Source organism: Poecilia latipinna, unplaced genomic scaffold (assembly GCF_001443285.1).
Source record: "Poecilia latipinna isolate Pla-1442-1.1 unplaced genomic scaffold, P_latipinna-1.0 Scaffold3209, whole genome shotgun sequence".
NCBI lineage: Eukaryota > Metazoa > Chordata > Actinopteri > Cyprinodontiformes > Poeciliidae > Poecilia > Poecilia latipinna.
In genome coordinates this window covers 32,380-51,714 of record NW_015115825.1, presented here as the reverse complement: position 1 = coordinate 51,714, position 19,335 = coordinate 32,380, and the positions used below count along the sequence as shown (strand labels likewise).

General features: G+C 35.2%; 1 protein-coding gene and 1 long non-coding RNA gene across 5 annotated transcripts; one reads left to right on the top strand and one right to left on the bottom strand.

Annotated features, from left to right (window-relative positions):
• Window positions 1–4,236: 4,236 nt before the first annotated feature.
• On the top strand, window positions 4,237–8,827 carry LOC106940393 (uncharacterized). 4 transcript variants are annotated; one of them, XM_015023130.1, is made up of 6 exons: window positions 4,237–4,468; window positions 6,368–6,425; window positions 6,713–7,027; window positions 7,223–7,480; window positions 7,956–8,081; window positions 8,175–8,827. In XM_015023130.1, exons 2-6 carry the CDS (start codon window positions 6,371–6,373, stop codon window positions 8,243–8,245), a joined length of 825 nt encoding a protein of 274 aa, XP_014878616.1. In that variant the 5' UTR covers window positions 4,237–4,468; window positions 6,368–6,370; the 3' UTR covers window positions 8,246–8,827. The 4 variants fall into 4 exon arrangements, with proteins under 4 accessions (XP_014878616.1, XP_014878615.1, XP_014878618.1 ...); XM_015023129.1 differs by having other exon boundaries at window positions 4,237–4,498; XM_015023132.1 differs by lacking the exon at window positions 6,713–7,027 and having other exon boundaries at window positions 4,246–4,468.
• Window positions 8,828–14,566: 5,739 nt separating this feature from the next.
• Window positions 14,567–17,304, bottom strand: LOC106940394 (uncharacterized). The gene is made up of 2 exons (XR_001423081.1): window positions 16,993–17,304; window positions 14,567–15,751 (listed from the first exon to the last, which is right to left on the bottom strand). It is a non-coding gene; the product is annotated as an uncharacterized LOC106940394 (long non-coding RNA).
• Window positions 17,305–19,335: the final 2,031 nt, after the last annotated feature.

Genomic DNA, 19,335 nt, shown 5'->3' with positions numbered 1-19,335 from the left:
ACTGTGACGTTTGGCAGGGAGGTTGAGACGTGGCTGAGTTGGGGCATTGAGGACCTGCGTCTCACCCTTTGCCTCTTTGGACTGGAAGCTACTGCGCCTGTGTTTCACTGAAGACCTACGTCTTTGTGGGCCACATGGTGCACTGCAGCAAAGGAAGAGTTTAATTAGCTCCATGCTTTGAAAAACATTATGAGTCGTCCAACGACTCTTGAAAATGTTCCTGAGTCTGGTTTCAAAATATTGGATTTGGACTCAGAGGCAAAATATTTTAGACCTAGCTAACTCTTCACTTCTGTGTCAACAAAGGCAAGTTGCCAACATGCTTCATCATTAATCCATCTCAACTCATTGGAGTTAAAGGATTTACTCAGGTTTGCCATAAAAGGTTCTGGAATGATGGTGACCATCTGAGTCATTCTTTGTTGATGATTATCTCAAGCTGGCATCAGCTGCAAACACCACTAGATGACAGTGTGGCTTTAGATGAGTTACCTGAAATAATTATGAAGATAAGCATCAACACGTCTGTCTAGTCGACAGTTCACATATTACATTTCTTCCCCCTTCTTCTTTGCAGGAGGGGGAAGAACTATGATATTCTACATCTCAGCAGAAAGAAACATTTTAAGTATGCTGTGCTTGGGGCTAGATGATTACTGATACGGAAACAGATCTAAATACAGAACTCTGATTTCCATACTGAAAAAAAATATGTTGTAGGGTGAGAGGAAGGGCTTAATCTTGTGGTATAGTAGGAGGCAAAGTGCTATGCAGGTTCTTCAAGTGTTTCTCAGTAGATGAAGCACTGTATTCAATTTTCAGTATGCAACAGAGGAATTTCACACCAAATTAAACATTTGTATGTTTCTTGCATATATTTTAAGTTGATTAACAAATGAAATGGAGAAAGAAATGCAGTATTTTTTTAACAGTCCAACATTCAAACTAGCCATGCTAGTCAGACTTTCAGTCACTGTGGTTAACACCCAAACCATCCACCCTGCAGGCAGGCCGAGTCACACAGACATTTGAGTACACGACTTCATCGACTGAAAGAAGTAAAAATAGAAACACGTTAGTTTATCAAACACACTCACATAAAAGCACACATACATGCATACATGCAGTAATTTGATCTCGTACCTTCTCTAAGAGCTGCAGTGCATCTCTTCTTATTAAAACATTTGAAACTGAGAAACAAGACCACAAGAAGCAGCAGAACAGAGAACACACGATGTTACTGCAACAGTCACATAATATGTGTTTAAAAAATGTTATAATTCCTCTTTAAAATGGTCTTTTACAGGCTTAGGCAAAACCGTATTCCAGAGAAATGTATTTATTCAGCAAACAGCACTTAAAGACAAGGATTAATAGAAGTTTGTAAGAACTAACTACCTGTACAGCTTGTTAGGAGTTTTCCTTCTGACTGACCATGCAGACTGATATTAACATTTGAAACATTCATTTTTTCCACTCTCATCTTTGGTCCGTATTAATAAGTTGCTGTCCAAAGCAAAGTGAACTCCACGTCGTCGCCCTTCGCTGAGCAGCTCACTGACATTTTCTCTGGTGACAGACGTGTTTGACACACAGCAAGGTGTGAAACGGGAGCTGACAGGCAAACACAAAGTCACATTTAGTTAATAAAGTTGACAATAAATGTTCATTTCAATACAACATCTGAACACACCAACACTTTGTATGCAAAATTTTTAAATGTTTTTCTTACCAAGAATGTGAGGATTGAATATATTTGTCCTCGTGTTTGCCAGAGGTGAATGAATCTACTTTCATTTTTGTTTTGACAGTCTTCAATGTCCCATTTTTGAAGTATTTTGAAGTTTTTTCATCATTGATCACATTAAAAATCTGACCTCATTTCTTTTAAGAGTTGTTCTCTCTTCAGGGCCGATAGAAAGTCTCTGATGTTTTATTTGTCCAAGTGCTCCGAAACAGGACAGATCACCAGTTTGGTTTGTTAAATTACATCTAATTGGTCCTGACAAGGGAACAATAGAAACCAAAAACCAATAAAAACCACAGAAAATAATTTGAAATCATCTTAGGTTTATTAATTCATTGTTTCATTGAATACATATAATATAATAAGTTCAGCTTCATGATATGTAATTGTATTTATTGAAACTTGAATATCTGCTTAAAATATTAAATGCACCTTTTGCTGTTTGATGTTCCCAGGACTGTGGTTATTATGCAGATCATCATAATCATTCCAGCCATAAACAGTTGGATTCCATCAAATACATATTTAGAGATGTGGGGGAAAAAAATCACATTTGCCATTAATCTTTAGTTCTTCAAACATTCAGAGCGATTCGGTGGCATAGCAATGAAGGCAAAAAGAGACAAACAAACCCATAGAGATTTTTTTAATTATTATTTTTATTTTAGTTGAACTGTATTCTCACTTCTGCCTACAAGACAGAAAAGGAGAAGTGACCTACGTCCCTGCTGTAGGCGGAAGAGTCACCAGTTGGTATAGAGGCGTGCTTCCACTGCAGGTGAGTGCACATCAATATTTTAACATTGTTTATGGGAGTTTATAAAGTTTTGTAAAATGGCTGCAGATGCTTTCAGTCAGTCCCCAACATGAAGAAATTATATTAAGATATTAAACCAAATACTAGAAGTAGATAAAGACTTCAAGCCTGATGTAATTCCACATAAAATGACAGAGAAATAACATTTATTTATACTTTAATGGGGAACATCCAAAACTATGGTGATGTAGTTAAATGCATTTATTTACAGATAACTGAGCTTAGTTAAGTACATTTAAATTTAGTTTAATATGGAGTCAGTCAAATTTTATGGAAGTATGCTTTCAGTTTAATGTAAAGGCTTTTAGCCATTCAAGCTAAAGCCTTCAAGCATTTTTTGTGTTTTTATTCTGTGCAGTTCTGCCAACAATGGCAGCATTGTTGGCAGAACTGCAATACATTTTTAAACACGTGGAAGATACTTGATCTTCTTTTTTCGCCTTTTAAGAAATTTGCTTGAAGGAGATGAATTTTACTTACATTTGTTTTTGTTGACTTAACTTATAAGATTAATCTTTAAAACTAGATTTTATAATGCATTTACAGCTGAACTGTCCATCACTTTATTCCCTAGTCTCCCAAAATCAAATTTCTTTGGTCTCATTTAACGCTCTTTCTTCTTTATGTATGCATTTTGAAAGACAATGAAATGTCTACTGAATCTACTATGGTAAAATAACTCCAAACCCGAATCTAAAATTTAATTGAAACATATAATAACATATTTTCAATGAGTGTGAGATAATACATTCTTAATTGTCAGATAAAATTGAGATCAAATACTTCATAAAGTGAGGTGAAAATGCTGATATTTAGGTTTATATTTTGCTACATGGGATGAATCAGAAATTCTACACAGTATGTAGCTTCAGCAGGTTTAAACAACTCATAGGGCATGTGGTCCACTATGACCAGATGTCCATGTGACTCAGTAACTCTTTCTGCAAACTGGATGGTTTGGGTTTTAACCTCAATGACTGAAAGTCATGGTTGGTTTGAATAGTGGCCTGTAAAAAAAATACTACATTTCTTTCCCCCATTTCATTTGTTTGTCTACTTAAAATATATGAAACACACATGTGTTTGATTTGGTGTGAGATTCTTCTGCTGCACACTGAACACTGAAAACAATGGTGAGAAACACCTGAAAAAACTGCACTTTGCCTCCAATTATACCACAAGATTAAACCCCTACTCTTCTCTACAACATATTTTATTCAGTATGGAGATCAGAGTTCAGTATTTACATCTGTTTCCTTATACTGGTAATCATTCACCCCAAACACATCATATCTGAAGTGTTTTTATCATCTTTCTGCTGAGATGCAGAAATATCACGTTTCTTCTCCATTCTTCAATTTTTGTTTTTTTGTTGTCATGATGGAAATTTTCAGTAGGCAACAAGCAATGGATCTCAGTTTTACTTGTAACCCATAGTAAGTATTTTAATCTTTTCTCTGTATTATTTCATGAACATAAACTTGTCTAATCTCAGCATATTCATGTTCTTGTACTTCAAATATGGTGAGAGACTAACTTCAGTTTTACCTGGTCAGGTAATTCTTTCTGAAAAGCTCTTGTGAGGATTTAATTTCTTGTGTTTATTTTGGTGTTAATTGAGTCTGTGTTGTCATGGCGACCCCTTGATTGTTCCCAGCTGTGTCTTGTTCCCTCACACAATAACAAAAAGCTAACAAAATGCACAATATTTTGATGTAAACATTAAACTCTAAGTACTGACATTTGTCTGGCTCCATCTGATAAAAGATGTAGCCACTCAGTCGTCATTAACTGAGCAGCTTCTTCACTTCCCTGCAGACCACAGATTAAGGTTTCTGCTAAACCTCCCTGCAGTGAGTGGAAAACTAACCAGCCTCTTCACAGACGAAGATCTTCTATCGCATGCAAGTCTGAATAATATCATTTCTACTCAGGTGAGTTTCACTTTTTATTAAAAATCTACTGACAGTGTAACCGTTATAACCCAACCACATATCTTGTTGAGGGCATTACTTTTATTTTCCAAAAGTAATGTCCTCATTACTTTCTACATTTAAATGTAGTTTAAACTACTATTTTTTACATTAAAAAAAAAAGTAGTTTAAACATTTTTTAAACTACTTACTAACATTACTACTACGGCTATGCAGATCCAACCCAGCTGAATGTTTGTCATTAAAACAAACAACATTTAATATTTTTCATTGTTTCATTTATTTATTTGGATTTTGTTTTGGAGGCTCTGTTTTACACAGCTGATTTAATTGTTATACATTTAGTTTCTTTCTTAATTTGTCCAGCCAATATATTTTTGTTAAAAAATCTTTTAAAAATTTGTATGATTTTATTTGTCTTATAATAATTTTTAGTTTCAATCATATCTACTATACTAATATTTAATCCATATGAAGACATTCATGTTTTGTTTTCTAGAACATGATTGGCATCTTTTATTGTCACATTTCTAAGTCAAACAACAGAAGTGAATGTATTTTGATACACTTTCAAATCTTTACTGCACCAATAATTTTTATTATCTGACATTAAAGAAATAAAACACAATAAACACTGCATATAAAATTTTAAAGATGACACATTTAATTTGAAAGCCATCTTTATTAGAGTTCTTCGCATTCAGCTCCTGTCTCGTTGTAAAGTAAAGCAGTTTTAGAAAGTGTGAGATCTGAGATGGCCGATGGCAGAAAGTCACGGCTCTGAGTGTTTAGATTGAAAAACAAGATAAGTATTGTGAAATTTGAGGGTCTTGATGACACACTATCATATATTACAGTCTGCAGAGATACTTATGAATATGAAAAACCTCTTCGTCTTTGCTGATGCCATTAACAGGTTTATGTTTTAAAAGCTTTTTAATGACATGGGAATTAAAATCAGAACACAAAGCAACTTGTTTCTGTCTAGAAAACATTTAATTCAAATCATGCACACACTATTAACTAATATGAGCCTTTTGTTAAAGATTCCTCTGTAAAACAAGAGATTGATTAAAAAAGGAGAGAAAACTTTTGTTCATCTTCACTAAACCAGATGTGGGTCGATTTGCTGAAAACTGTGTTGAAGTTGAAATGGTGATAATTCAATATATTTTGATACAAAAAGAAACGAAATGTAGTCATCCACAAAATTATTCAAGCAAGAGTAAATATTAAAAAGCAACTTAAGTACAGAGAACTTTGATCAGATTTAATTTGTGGACATGATGTAATTATACAAACAAAAAATGAAATTATGCGCAGGTGCAAGAATTAAAAACAAAAACTTGAAGAAATAAATCCCATAATCGCAAGAATAATACATTTGTGCAGAATAAACTTATTTTCTAATATCATTTTCTCCAATAAAAACATTTTTTAAGTAATGTGTAAATGATAGAATGATGCCGCGTGCTTCATCAGAAGCGCCACAGGATGATTTACGTCTTAACTAATTTCACAAGATTTCTCCATGAAGTCATTGTATTTCAAATGATCCAAAATGTTTATCGAAAAGCTTCCAAAGTGATAACATCACCTTGGTTTTATGAAAACGACTAGGCACATCATTCTTACATCCCATGTCTATTCTTAGTCCATGAAAACTTCTGAATTTGAGTTTTAAAAATATATTTTGAAGGATTTTCTAAATGTGTCTCTAATTTGGTATTTAAGGAAACAAATAATGTTGATGATTCCACCTGAACTAATATGGTAACAAATTAATCTGTTTAAATGTCAGTGGTTTGTATTTGGATAAAAAACATGTTATCTATAATTATTTGATCATAATTTTTCTTGTGTTCACAGAAAATGATTTTCATCTACATGATGATGACATTTCTGGCTCCAGTGATCTTAGCAACAGGTACATTTAACTCAGTTAACCAAGTTAAAAGTTAGTCAAACCAGATCATTTAGAATTGTTAAATTCAAGATATTAAATGAAATTTGCTTCAGGGTCTTATTTTGTAATCCTACTGATATTAGTTGTCATTTAATAATACTTAGCAAAAGCTATATTTATATATTATTTAAAAATGTTGTCATTTATTTTGTATGGATGTTTTCATTTCAAATAAACATCAGTGACAATAAAGACATTTCAATATTTTCTTGTAACTTTGTGATTTGCTTGTTTTTAATCTTTTTTAGGGATATTGGCATGTAATATAACTCAATGTGATAAAGAATGTCAGTGTTATGGAGCAACTGGAGAACCTCTCATATTTTACCTTCCAGTTCATACAAGGATTAAGTTGTTGAAAAATAAAGAAGTACTTTTCAAATGTGGAGACAACACATGTACGAAAACAACTTTGAACTACATTAAATCCTGTGAATTAGCCATAAATAGAACACTGACATGTGAGCACACCAAAAAGACTGATTCTGGAGTTTATCAGCTGGAGCTATTTGATTATTCTGGAATAAACATCAAAACAATCAACATCAATCTTCAGATTATAGGTAGGAACATTATTATTAGTTTTGTGCTGTGCATAACTTATTTTATCTTCAAAGGTATATAAATGCATTTCATTAGAATGATTGTGTTTTACAGTTTAACCCATGGAATATTAAATAATGCAGGAAAATAATTACTTTTCTTAAATGATGCACAGAAAAACAAAGTTAACAATCTTAACTGTGTTTGTCTTTCAGCTCCAGTTTCACAACCTGCCATGTTTCAGAAATGTTGGTCACCAGAGCAGAGGACAGTCAGCTGCTCAGCAGAGGGAGAACACACACACTTCTCTTTTTCTCTGGATAATAATCCGTTACCACACACTAAACCTACCAGTGAAAATAATGGAAGTGTCACCATCAGTTTAAATGGTCAACTGCAAGGAAACCTGGAGTGTAAAGTTCAGAACAAGGTCAGCAGTAAACAGATCATCGTCCATCTTTCAAGTTGTGAAGGTAATGTGTTTTATTCTTATATTTAGTTTGATTACTTTCCATTTTGTTTCCATTTTCTGTAAAAAGGGCAGTGTTATGTAAAATCAACTAATTATTTCATGCATGTTTGAGAAATCCTTTAATCTCCATGGCAACCCTTCACAATGCTTTCGAAGTGCAGCTCCTTTGCAGAGTTAATCGAGAAGCCATGTTGTGAAGACTTCCTGAACAGGCAGAGCATTAGAAAGATCAGGAGTTTCTTAAAGAGACAGAGGCCCAATTACTAGGAGTTAAACTGCAATGTCAACTTTCTATAAAATACTAGAAAATGGCACTATGTGGTTGGAAAACATAAAACTTTCCCTTTAATTCTTTTCACAAATTGTGCAGTTCTTCCAAATAAAATGCTCTGCATAATTTATTCTTCCATTTCCATATGAAAAAGTTTTAATGGTACGTACATATTTCTCATGACTTGATGTCTGTTTTTATCTAGAAACACGTTTTCCAGCTGTGATCGTCTTAGCAAGTGCAACCGTTCTGCTTCTTCTTTTGGTTTTGTTTCTTGGTATCAAACTGTTTAAAGTGAAAATAAGAAGAAGCCCCACAACTACCACAGAAGGTGAGAAAATAACATCACTGAAATATTTTTTATCCTGAACAGCAGTAATACTAATGGACATTCCTTATGTTGTGTCTATTTTGCTTCTTTCAGGTGATGCTGAGGAGGAAATAGTTTACTCAGATGTCAGAGTGAATCAGGCTGCCAGAAAGAGGGATGGTTAGGATGCTGAGGACCATGAAGGAATGGATAATCGTCACCTCTGAACATGAAGCCTTTCATTTCAAGTTTAAACATGGCAGCAGCTCATGAACAGAGCTACAAAGAAATGAAACAAATACTTGTGAATAGATCAATAATTAGACATATATTTAGCTTTCTCTCTTCCAGTACAAGTACAGTATTTTAAAAATCATCTGTGTTTTATGCATCAGTCTCCATATTCTAATGTTTAAGGATTATTGTTGTATATTATTTTACATACAGAATATGTATTTTAAACATTTTTGCATTTTGTTAAAAAACAGTGACATCAGATTTCAGTGGGGGTGAGACCATGTAAGAATGTTGAAAAAAGTCAATAAAATTCACTATAAAATAAGTTGAATCTGTTGAACAGGAGTAAGTTATTTGTGATTAGAGTCTGTTTCATATGCAAGTATGAGGATCACATAGAAGAAAAAAGTATGGGACTAGTATGTATTTGGTCACTGTTCAGAGATTAAAGATGAAATGACACAAAAAAGTTTAATAAATAGAAGAGCAATAAATTGGAAATGGCACTGAATAAAGATCAGTAACAACCATAACTTGTGTAAGTGACTGAATCTATTTATTAAAATAATATTGACCTAGTGTGGGTTTATCCGTTTCATGAAGGCCAAACCAAAGTCACAGACTGTGCAGGAAAATCACAAAAATAATCCTCAAAAACACAGGAAAGAGAGTTAAATTCAGTCTAACGAATCACAACAACATTCTTTTCAAAGGAATGTAAATTTTGCATTTCATTACAAATCAAGGCCCAGAGTCTAGAGGATTAGCAGGTAGTGTTGATGTTCCTTTTCCACAGTGATGATGTGTCTGTTGGTGTTGGTCGGCTGAGTTTTATCAAGAGCAAAGCAAGAGCAGAAAGATAATGAACAATTACAGAGCAGTTGATGTTTCTTTGTGTTTATCTGGTTTATGGAGAGGCTAATTTGAGCTGTGAGCCATAATAATCACAATAAGTTGAAATAAATACTTCGCATATATCACTTTGTGTGACGAATTTGTATTATGCAAATATCACTTTTTGAACGTAATTACTAAAAAAAAAATATTATTCTGATTTAAGATTCATAATATTTTTCTTTGTGCATCGTGTATTATATAAATCTAATCTTCTAAAGCACAAAAAACAGAGTTTTTTTTGTGGTCTGTAGTGTCATACCCAGAGCTAACAGTAGATGGCGGTAGTGACTGTCAGCCATCTGCCAGGTTCTGTACTCCCACTTACTCTCTTCTCTGTTCACTTTGTGAAGAGCAGCTGTTTGGATGTTGACAAACATGGATCATTGGATATTTTTTTATTGCATTTTCTCTTTGAAATTAAAATAAAGTTTCCTGCATCTGCCCTTTCTATACTTAGTTTTGCTTAAATAATCATGTTTGACCACGTGGTGGCGACAGAGATCATCATAGGTAATCTGAGAGTAACCTGCAGTTTTGTTATCAATCTATTTTCATTCACTGCTTTTTCACCCCACCTTTGTCAAGTTTCAGGTTTTACACATATTTATAATGTGCTGAACTAAAATTGAAGTAAGACTATTTATTTATGTAAAAAACATTTAGAATATGTTTTTGGGAAAATGTTCTCTAATATTGAATATTTCTCACTGATATCTTCAAAAAGCCTTGATACCGCTAAATGCTTTTGCATTTTGTCTCATTCCAATGAAAATCTTTTAAGTGTTTTTCAACCGGTAGCTCATCACAAAATGATGCATAATTTTGAAGTGAAAGGAAAATGACATGTTCAGCTTTCTTTTCTACATATAAAACTCTAAACAGTGGATTTTGAAGCTTCATCTCACCCTGGAAAATCTTGTCCTGTTGCCATCAGGACTCATTTTACGGTGGAACGAATCCACCTGTGACCTAATTAGGAAAGTTTATTCTGTGAAGGAGAACTGCACAGAAACTCCAAATTAGCAACAGATTAGATGTTTAAAGACTTTTGGAAATGAGACAACAGATTAAACTGTAACTTAACTTTAACAAATCCTGTTCATTTATATAAGGGCTTGTAAAACAAAAAATCCACAAAACTCACAGCAGGGCCTTCCACTGGTAATTAACATTTTTCTGGTTGATTTGGATTGCCCTTTTAATAAAATGTGTTAATGAAAACTAGAATGCCATCTCGCCACATTTATTTAATAACATTTCCTCTGACCTTTAGGGATAAATACTGTCTGTCAGCTCAGAGAGTAACTGTGGAAGATGGACTGGGGTGGTTTCATTTGCAAAGACTGTAAAGTCACCCACACACATCCGTGGAACAAGACCTCATCCTCACATCATTAATTACCCCACACAAAAAACTCCACTGCAAACCACATGGTTCGTGTTCTCTGGAGCTGCCCTGCTCTAGAGAGGTGGAGTCTCCTTTAGTTTAATTGGTGCTATATATTTTACTCTGTGCTTTTCTTCTTTCTTCTCCTCTTTATAAAATAGTAGTTTTACATCCTCTTCATCAGATCATTTCAATGTTTTAAAAAATAATATACATTTAAGTAAATCATTTAGTCACACCTCTTTTATGAATCTGGCTGTGGTTGAATTTACAATGATTACTTGAATCGTCAATCATTTTCCCATGTGCACAAAACGGCTGGATGAGCCAGCTTTCACTCAAGACCAAAATATTTGAAGATATCTTTACACTGAAGTCATGAGGAGCAGCGCCTGCAGGTTTTCATCGTTCTCTCCTTGCCACTCTCTTTCTCTCTGCCTGCTGTGTTTTTATAGGGTGACAGCAGAGAAGAGAGAAGGGCTTCCCTCTGCTGCAGGACGTCCCAGCTCTGAAAACATGTGGCCTGGGAGTAATTGGGTTACAACTGCAGCAGTCCAGTGAGCTGGCCTTGATTTGGAGAATGACTCCATTTACTTTTGTCTAACAGTCTGCTTCTACCACAGCTGCAGCTTTTATCCTGCTTTGACATTTGGACTTTTACTGTTTAGAAGTGGAAGAAGTCCAGGTGAGAGAGTGGAGCAGAGTCCCGCTTTAAAACAAATCCACACATTCAGCAAATATGGTGACAGAATGGAATAGGCCATTATTATAAAACAGTCTATAGCACATGGCGCATTGTAATGTAATGCCAAATGGATCCAATTAATTTGGAAATCATGCTTTACAGATTTAAAGATTTAAAGTTATTGCTAATTATAAGTATTAAAACACATTTTTGAGCCTTATATGATGATCAGTGTCTTAAAGAGGAGGAGCTTCTTAAAGAAACAGAGGCTCAATTTCAAGACATCAAATTACAAAGTCAAATTTAAGTCATGTTTGATATGTTGAGCATTTTTAACAACTGGAGGTAAAACAGTTAATATAAAATGACCTGAAAAATGCATGACACCAGCCTGCCCTCCTGTGGGAACCACTGAAAATACTTGACATTTAAAAATGAGTGTTTCAGTTTTTTGTCTCCTATAACAACTGAAGTTTAAACAACATCTTGTGTTTGTGTGGCATAAGCTCTTCTAACAGCATCAAAACATTCCTAATCTCAGTACTGAAAGCAAGACTAGTGTAAAGAGAACTGATTTAATTGTCCTGTTTAAATGTCATAATATTTCTTAGTATATTTTTGTTAAGCTGAGTTCATGAAGAGTGAACACAGTTTGAAGTAAAATGTTCTGACTGAACAGCTGAAATTAAACACATTCAAGTGAACATTAAAGCAGGTTTTAAAAGCTCTTCAGTTCATGAGTTTTTAAATAATCAAATTTACTTTAAAGTCAATATTCACACAGAAGGCGTTTCCTGTGAAACCTATAATAAAATCAGACCATGTTAGTTTAAAAAAATGTTACTGAAATAAACTATACATTTGTTGATTTGTTGTTCAATAATACACATAACTTCTCTTTTTCACTATTCTGCAGATTAAAACAGGACTTTTTGTAATTTTATTTTTGTCTTGAAAAAGTAACCAACCCACAATATGCTAGTACGAACTCTAAAGTGGAAACATGCACAACTTAAAATTCCACATTTTATAATAACTTTTCCCACTTTTAATCTGTTATATGTTAGAAAAATAATAAATCTTTTTTACTTTGCCAACATAATGTTCTTTCATGAGGGATTGCAATATTTCCTTACAGGCGCTGAGAACAAAAGGTGATGTACCAGTTAACCTTCCTTCCACGTCAATATTTCAAAAATGTCGTTTTTATCTTGTGTCCTTCCTTGCCTTTTTGTCTTTATGGCGATATTATAACACACCCTACCAACTGACCATCTCTTTCCACATTTATGACATCAGAGGTCAATCTGTGGTACGATCACCAGATCCCCCAGCTTCATTCTGCACATCCTGCAACAATGAGCTCTTCATGAGCCAAGGCTGAGGCAGAGAGCTTCCTTCTGCCATCCATCTTCCTAACCGGAAATGTTTCTACCAATTAAAACAGGCCAGCCCCTCCCAGTCTTCCTCCCGTTTCCCTTTGCAGCACAGAAGCTGTTTAATCGACAGCAGCTGGAAATAAGATTAAAGAGCGTTTGAGGTCAGTGAGCCCGGTGTTCAGCGTGACGTAGTTAGTTCAGCTCATGATGGTATATAAATGTTTCAGGATGTTTCTGTGCAGTGAAGTTACAGCTAAACATTTCTGGAAGACAAACGTAGGTTAGCACACTATGAGAAATACTATTGTTACTAAGCAACTCAGGTATACTGACTTCTTTTGATAAAGTTTCAGCAAAATTTACCAATGAAAAAAGCTAAAAAAATAAAATAAAATACACAACAGATAAAAGAAATTAATACTTAAATGCTTTATATTTTCCTGGCAATTCAAGCTAAAATAAATCCTGACCAGCATGTTGCAGCCTGGGTCAGTATGTGTTATGACTGCTGTTATACTGACAAACTGAAAAGAGAAGAAGTTACATCACATTGTCAAAAAGCAAAACTAAAAACAGTTACAAATATGAAATAATAAATAGGGAAACAAGTACAAAGACATAAATGTGAGCTGGCTTCTTCATGTGGGGCAGCTGATGTTACATTTTGCTTTACTGCCTCACTGTAGTTTACACTGATGTTGAATAAAAATGGATGTATTTAACATTAACTGAAGTAACGTGTGGAATGATGCTGATCTTTTAAATCTTTGCTCCTATATGAAGTTTCCAAAGCACAAACCCTCCCAGATACTGTCATTCTAACTCCAGCAGGCTAACATTACTGCGTAGAGGAGAACATAATGCCTGGTTTGACTGTGGAAAGCTTGTATCTGAAGTATTTCACTGGCCATTACGAGCTTCAGTTTGCTTTTCTGATCAGATGTTCTTGGCTGCAACAAAATGTCAGATTTTGTCATTGTTTGTGGAAAAGACAAATAGAACGTTACAGCAATTCTCCAGAATTAAAGCATTATTTTTGGTTTTTAGTAAAGGCAAAGGTGTTAGAAAATTAAAACCTCAGACATTTGAAATCACTTTTTATTGAGCTCCATTATCTTCTTAAAAGATTTTTCAATTTGAATCCAAGTCCAGAAAGTAGTAGGTCAGTCTCATAATTTAGATTTTTTTCATTACAGGAAAAAGTGTTTAAACTCAGAAACATGAAAAGGGCAAATAACACAAGAGGAGCCCAGTGAGCACTAATAAAATGACTGATAGTCAGCAAAGAACCGGCGTTGATCTGGAAATGAGCCCAGTGAACTGAAAGCTGTTTGCTTGGGAGGTGATTAGTAAACAAGAAGCAGGTGGCTGATTGCTAACAGGCTGCAGCTGACGGGGAAAGGAAAGGGGAAATACACAGAAGAGGCAAAACCCTGATCAAAAACTCTGGGTATAAACATGATTTTTTTTTTCTTTATTTTACTGTTCTTCTTAATGTACAATAATAAAAAAACTTACTTTCAGTTCTACACCACTCAGCAGTTTCACCCAGCCATGAACAAACTATAGCAGATAAAATATAGCTAAAAACAGAATCACCTAAAAACAAGAGAAGTTAATGGATGTCCATGTGAGAGGACGACAGTTTGGGTAAACATGACCACAAAATGACTTTTAGAGGAATGATTCATATCTGTACCATCTACACACTAATCACTACTCTGCTTTAATGCACTGCATTTTAACTTAGTTCTAATATTTCCAAAGACTTCATCTTTCAACTGGAAATTGGAAGTTTTAGAATGCAAATAAATCATCTGTTCAACTGAGTTTGACTTGAAAAGGAGAGACAAGACCACAGTTAAAGTTTCTGTTCTTATTTTTCAGGCCATCAATCAGCAGGAGAATGAACTGAGTCATCTGGGCTGCAGATCCTGCTTTATTCATCAACATTTACTGCCAGAATTTACTCCTGACCAAAAGTGAAAACCTGTAAGACTTTGAAGGCTGGACTTTAACAGGCCTCTATAAAAATGTTCTGAATGCAGTCGCTCATTTCTGGACACTTTTAGCTTTTGCAGTATTATGTCTTTATGCAAACGGTTTGATTCGAGATACTTTGTCAATTCAAAACAAAGTGATGATTTTAAAACTTGTTTTATATAATATGTCTCAATATCTAATTTAGCAATAAAATCATCTTCATGAATCTAAAATCATTTTTCAAATAATCTAAAACCTGATGTATTTTATGTCAACATGTAACTACTGAAAATAAAATCAGAATAAGTTTTATGACCTTCTGACGGCTTTTCCTCTCTTTCTCTTCCTACTCATAATCAGAATGCAACACCAGAGGTTACTGACAGTAATAAGTACATTTTGTATTTCAAACTGAGAACTCGGCTTTCTGTCTTTCCTTAAACAACTTGGAGGTGGGGGTTGAGTGTGGCGTATTTTCCTGCAGTCAGTGACAGGACAGCATGATCATAGCAACAAGAGAGCGCTGCCATGCTGTGATGAGATTTTAGCTTTTACATGAGAGCAGGATGGTCAGTTGTTCCCTCTGCAGCTATAGGCTCTCCCTTTCAACATCAAGGACCTTGATGGTTTGACATCACAACAGTGAATCGCTGCTCTCACTGTGGAAGTGTTGAGCTTCAGAAAACAGCTGGGGAAGAGTAAATCAGTGGCCTGAAGGCAGACACCTTTCCTGTCCTGGAGTTTATCCACATCTGGTAAAGTGTTTAACGTTGTGATTTGGTCGATTGGTACTGAGCCTGTTAGCATTTCTGTCACTTTTGCAGTTACTACCATTACATCTTTAAACCATCCTTTACTTTTTTCATGCTTTGATTCTTGTTGTAAATTAAGTGATTTTGCCTAAACAGGTTTTGACAAGATTGCCAACAAAGACCCTTTATGAACTGCTACCAGGCCCCAGAGATATTTTTCATGATTACACATGTGAAACATAACATTATCTTAAACTTCTACTAATGGATGTAAATCTGAAAGTCTTGGCTGAAGATCTCATACTGATTCCTTGGGGCTCCTTCTATCACACCTCAGTGTTCGCAGCACAGCCATGAAGAACCTGTGATAACTTTGGAAACAAACAAAACCTTTAATACAATAATGAAATGTGAAAAGAGGCTTAAATATAACAATGATTTGTTCCACTTTTTTATGTGTGACACAATCTGGCCTGTGGTTTTGTGAGTCTCATGTTTTGCTCCAAGTAGGTTAGCGGAGTTTCCCAGCTGCAAGTCTAGATTTGATTTGCTGAATTGGAAAACCAACAGAAAATATAGACTCTTGAATGCACATAAATCAGACTGAAAGTTGTAAATTTAAGTCATAAGACTAAATATGAAAATGAGCTCATGTGAAATGATGTAGCTCTGTGGCTTCATGCAGTCTATTTCCCACAAGTCTGAGTTCATTCAACATTATGTCATCTTAAAACAACTGCAATTATAAAATCCCCAAATTTACATGCAGATTGATAGCTGTAAACTGTGGGAGTGATCCTCACTTCTCTTCATTTAGTGAAATATTCACATTCAAGCACAAACCAAAGCAGAACGACGAGCCTCGGGGGGTTTTGACTCTTTGTTCTCCAGAGAAGCTCAACCTCATGCTTGATTTAAACAAGGAAACAAAGTCTGAAGTTTAGAATAATAACCACTGCTTCACATTAATCAAACATCAAGTTGTGCATTAGCCTGTGCTGTAATGGCAATTTAAAGATTAATTGACTGTACATTCCCAGCAAGCTGTAAAAAAATGACTCAGGCAAGACACTATCAAGCTTTAATGATGCACTTAATGCACTGAAATGATGAAAATGTGTTGGAGCCTTGCCATCCTGATTTCACGTTTCAATAATCTTTTAGTTTGGTTTCACCTCAATTCAATGTAAGCTGAAGCGTCCTGAGAATTGTGGATGATTGTCACAAACCGCTCTGGTTTGGCTGCACCATCAAACATTTTCACCTGGATCCTCCCAGGTCCAGCTCTTCTCTAGAGTTTTACACTGAAATCCATCAGAGTGGACTTAAACACAAGTGCTGTAAGCATCGTGTGTAAACTTTAAAATGTTGGCTGAAAATGTTTTCTTAAACCTTTAATAGGCAACCATTTAAAAATAGTTTAACTTTGACCCCATGTATGCTAGATATCAGCTTTGCACCTTGTATATTAATTTTGGTGTATTACAGAGACCCCAGATCCAGAACTGGCAGAGTTACTGTAATTCTGCATTTATGTTTTCATACAGGGTAATATTCTTTTAAAAATCATTGTTCATTGAGAAACTTCTGAAAAAGCAAGAAAAAAACCTACTTTCATCTGGTATGTATAAATCCCTGGTAATTTCCATCCATAAAACCTTGTGTGGGTAGGAAACCCAAAGCTGGCTCCGGCCCATTCAGCCAAATCCTCTTGGATCCAGTCCTGAGCACACCAGACGGACCTAATTTTTTAAAATTTATTGAGCCTTTTATCCATCTTTTAGGCTTTGGCTGTTTGTTTGTAAAGCAGGAATTCAGGCTATCTGCTGGAAAACAGTAAATGAAAGTGCTGCACTGGCAGAATAAACAGGTAACGACCACAAAATGATGGGAAAAGAACCATAAAACATGCTTAAAACCACAACGGGTCAGCAAGACGGGAATAAAAACAGCATCAGAAGAGCGGCCAACTGGACTATATATAGACATAGAGGATGATAATGACTAAACTGATTCAGGTGTGATCATTACAACGGCTGTGTGGCAGGACAAGACAAGAGGTTAACTATGCAGGAAGAAAACAGCAGATCAAACTCTGTGAACCAACTTTCAGAACAGAGGTGAAAACTTTAGCCGACTCCGCTGAAGAGTTGCTCATAAAGACAAAAAGTTTCAGTTAGTTAAAAATCTGTCACTTCCTGTTGTGTTTTTATAACTCTGGTCATCCCACTAAATTACTGAAACTGATCCAAAGGCTATGACCGGCTTTCATATTCAAAGACTTCTTAGTCTGTCAGATTTAAGAAAATTGTCAAAGCAGCAAAAAGAAAGGAAAACAAAATAAAAACAGAATTAGAATGTGTTTCTTCTAAGCCTTGTAATTCCTCAAACATTCTGGATTGAATTTGTCTTTTGGTCACTCTGGAGCTAAACTCAGACAAAAGAAAAATCACTTCAGTCAAACAATAACAACACGAAGAAATAATTATTTATTTTGATTATTTCTCAAACCTGGTATGAATAAAATAGGTCAACCAAAGTCACTGTTAACAGAAATGAGAGAAAATGAATTTCCATGTTAACTCCTGACATCCTGAGCCGGTCTTTGCTCAGAGTGCTACGACATGAGCCATCTGTTTGGTTTTCACATTCTTTCTCCTTTTGTTTAAACAGACTTGAGAGAGCAGAGATGTGTTGCATATGTTTGAATTCCAGCAGATAATTTAGTCCGGTCAGTCTGCTGACCTGAAGCGGGTCACTCTGGATATTTATATACTTTAAGGTAAATGGAAAACCTCCACAGATTTCCGTCAAAGATAAATATATATCCTCACTGCCTAATGAACAAACACAGTCTCCAAAACCATGAATCTTCTCCCAGATTTGTTTTAGAGATCTCGTCCAATGTTTGTGAATTTTCAGTAGTGCAAAATCTGTTAAATAAACCTAAAAGACAAGTTGTCAGGACGCTTTCCAAACACGTCATTTTTATATAGTTGCCATTTTTGTTTCTTTTTCAGGCTGATAGTTGAGCATAAATGAATTCAGTTCGAAGCGGGGTCAGATGGGAACATTGGGAAATAATTCTGTCACAGTTGCACTGTAAGCACTCTGATAGATTTAGTCATGCAGCATGAAACAACGATGATGTCCACAGAATGGATTCTCAGTCGTTTTCTGTCCAAATAATAACTTGTAAATGACTCTCCAAATTTATGATCAGAAATGGAAAAGCTCTTTTAGGTAAGACTTGAAAGTTCTTCAGGAACAAGAAATACAACCCAGTCAGGATTAACTTGTCATGAATGACGTTAAACTGCTGCATGGTTGAAGTCTGCTTTAGAGTGAAAGAAAATCTCATTTGGTTGAGAAATTCATTTTTACTGCAGCACAAAACAGTAAATTCATCAGCCACAACATTAAAGTGTCAAATGTTGTTTAGTTGATCCTGCCATTGCAGCCATGAGTCACCAGGGCAGGGACACCGAGTGCCCTGCAGAGTCTGCCACCATAAGTGTTGGGCTGCAGATAATTTAAGGCCTGCTGGTTGAGAGTGTAGAATCACACGAGTTCAGTCTGAGCGTTATCCCTTCAAAGGGCCAACTGGACCGTGAAAGTGGCTGACAGGAGCCATAGAGACGTATGTACGACTCCATGGAGACAAAGTGAAGGCCTGGTAATCTACCAAAAGGATTATCTTACAAACTACCTGTAAACGACTCAAATGTTCAGCTTTTTCTTTACAAATCTATGACTATTTCCACAAGTATTCGCAGTTTTGCATTTTAGTAGGATGCCACTTAGGATTTTACAGAAGTGGAGCAAAGAAATATTTGACAATTTCTTCTTCACACTCTCTTTTTATTGCCCTGAATGTTTCTAAAAGCAGAGGCGGTCATGAAAGTAGATTGATTTTACGTCTGATGAATCCCTCCTGAGTTGGTGTGCATTCTGT

Bases quoted from the DNA above. Each gene is read 5' to 3' on its own strand.
- LOC106940393 (XM_015023130.1), top strand. From the start codon at position 6,371: ATGATTTTCATCTACATGATGATGACATTTCTGGCTCCAGTGATCTTA. The intron at 6,426-6,712 runs GTACATTTAACT...AATCTTTTTTAG, and splicing joins TCCAGTGATCTTAGCAACAG to GGATATTGGCATGTAATATA. The intron at 7,028-7,222 runs GTAGGAACATTA...TTTGTCTTTCAG, and splicing joins CATCAATCTTCAGATTATAG to CTCCAGTTTCACAACCTGCC.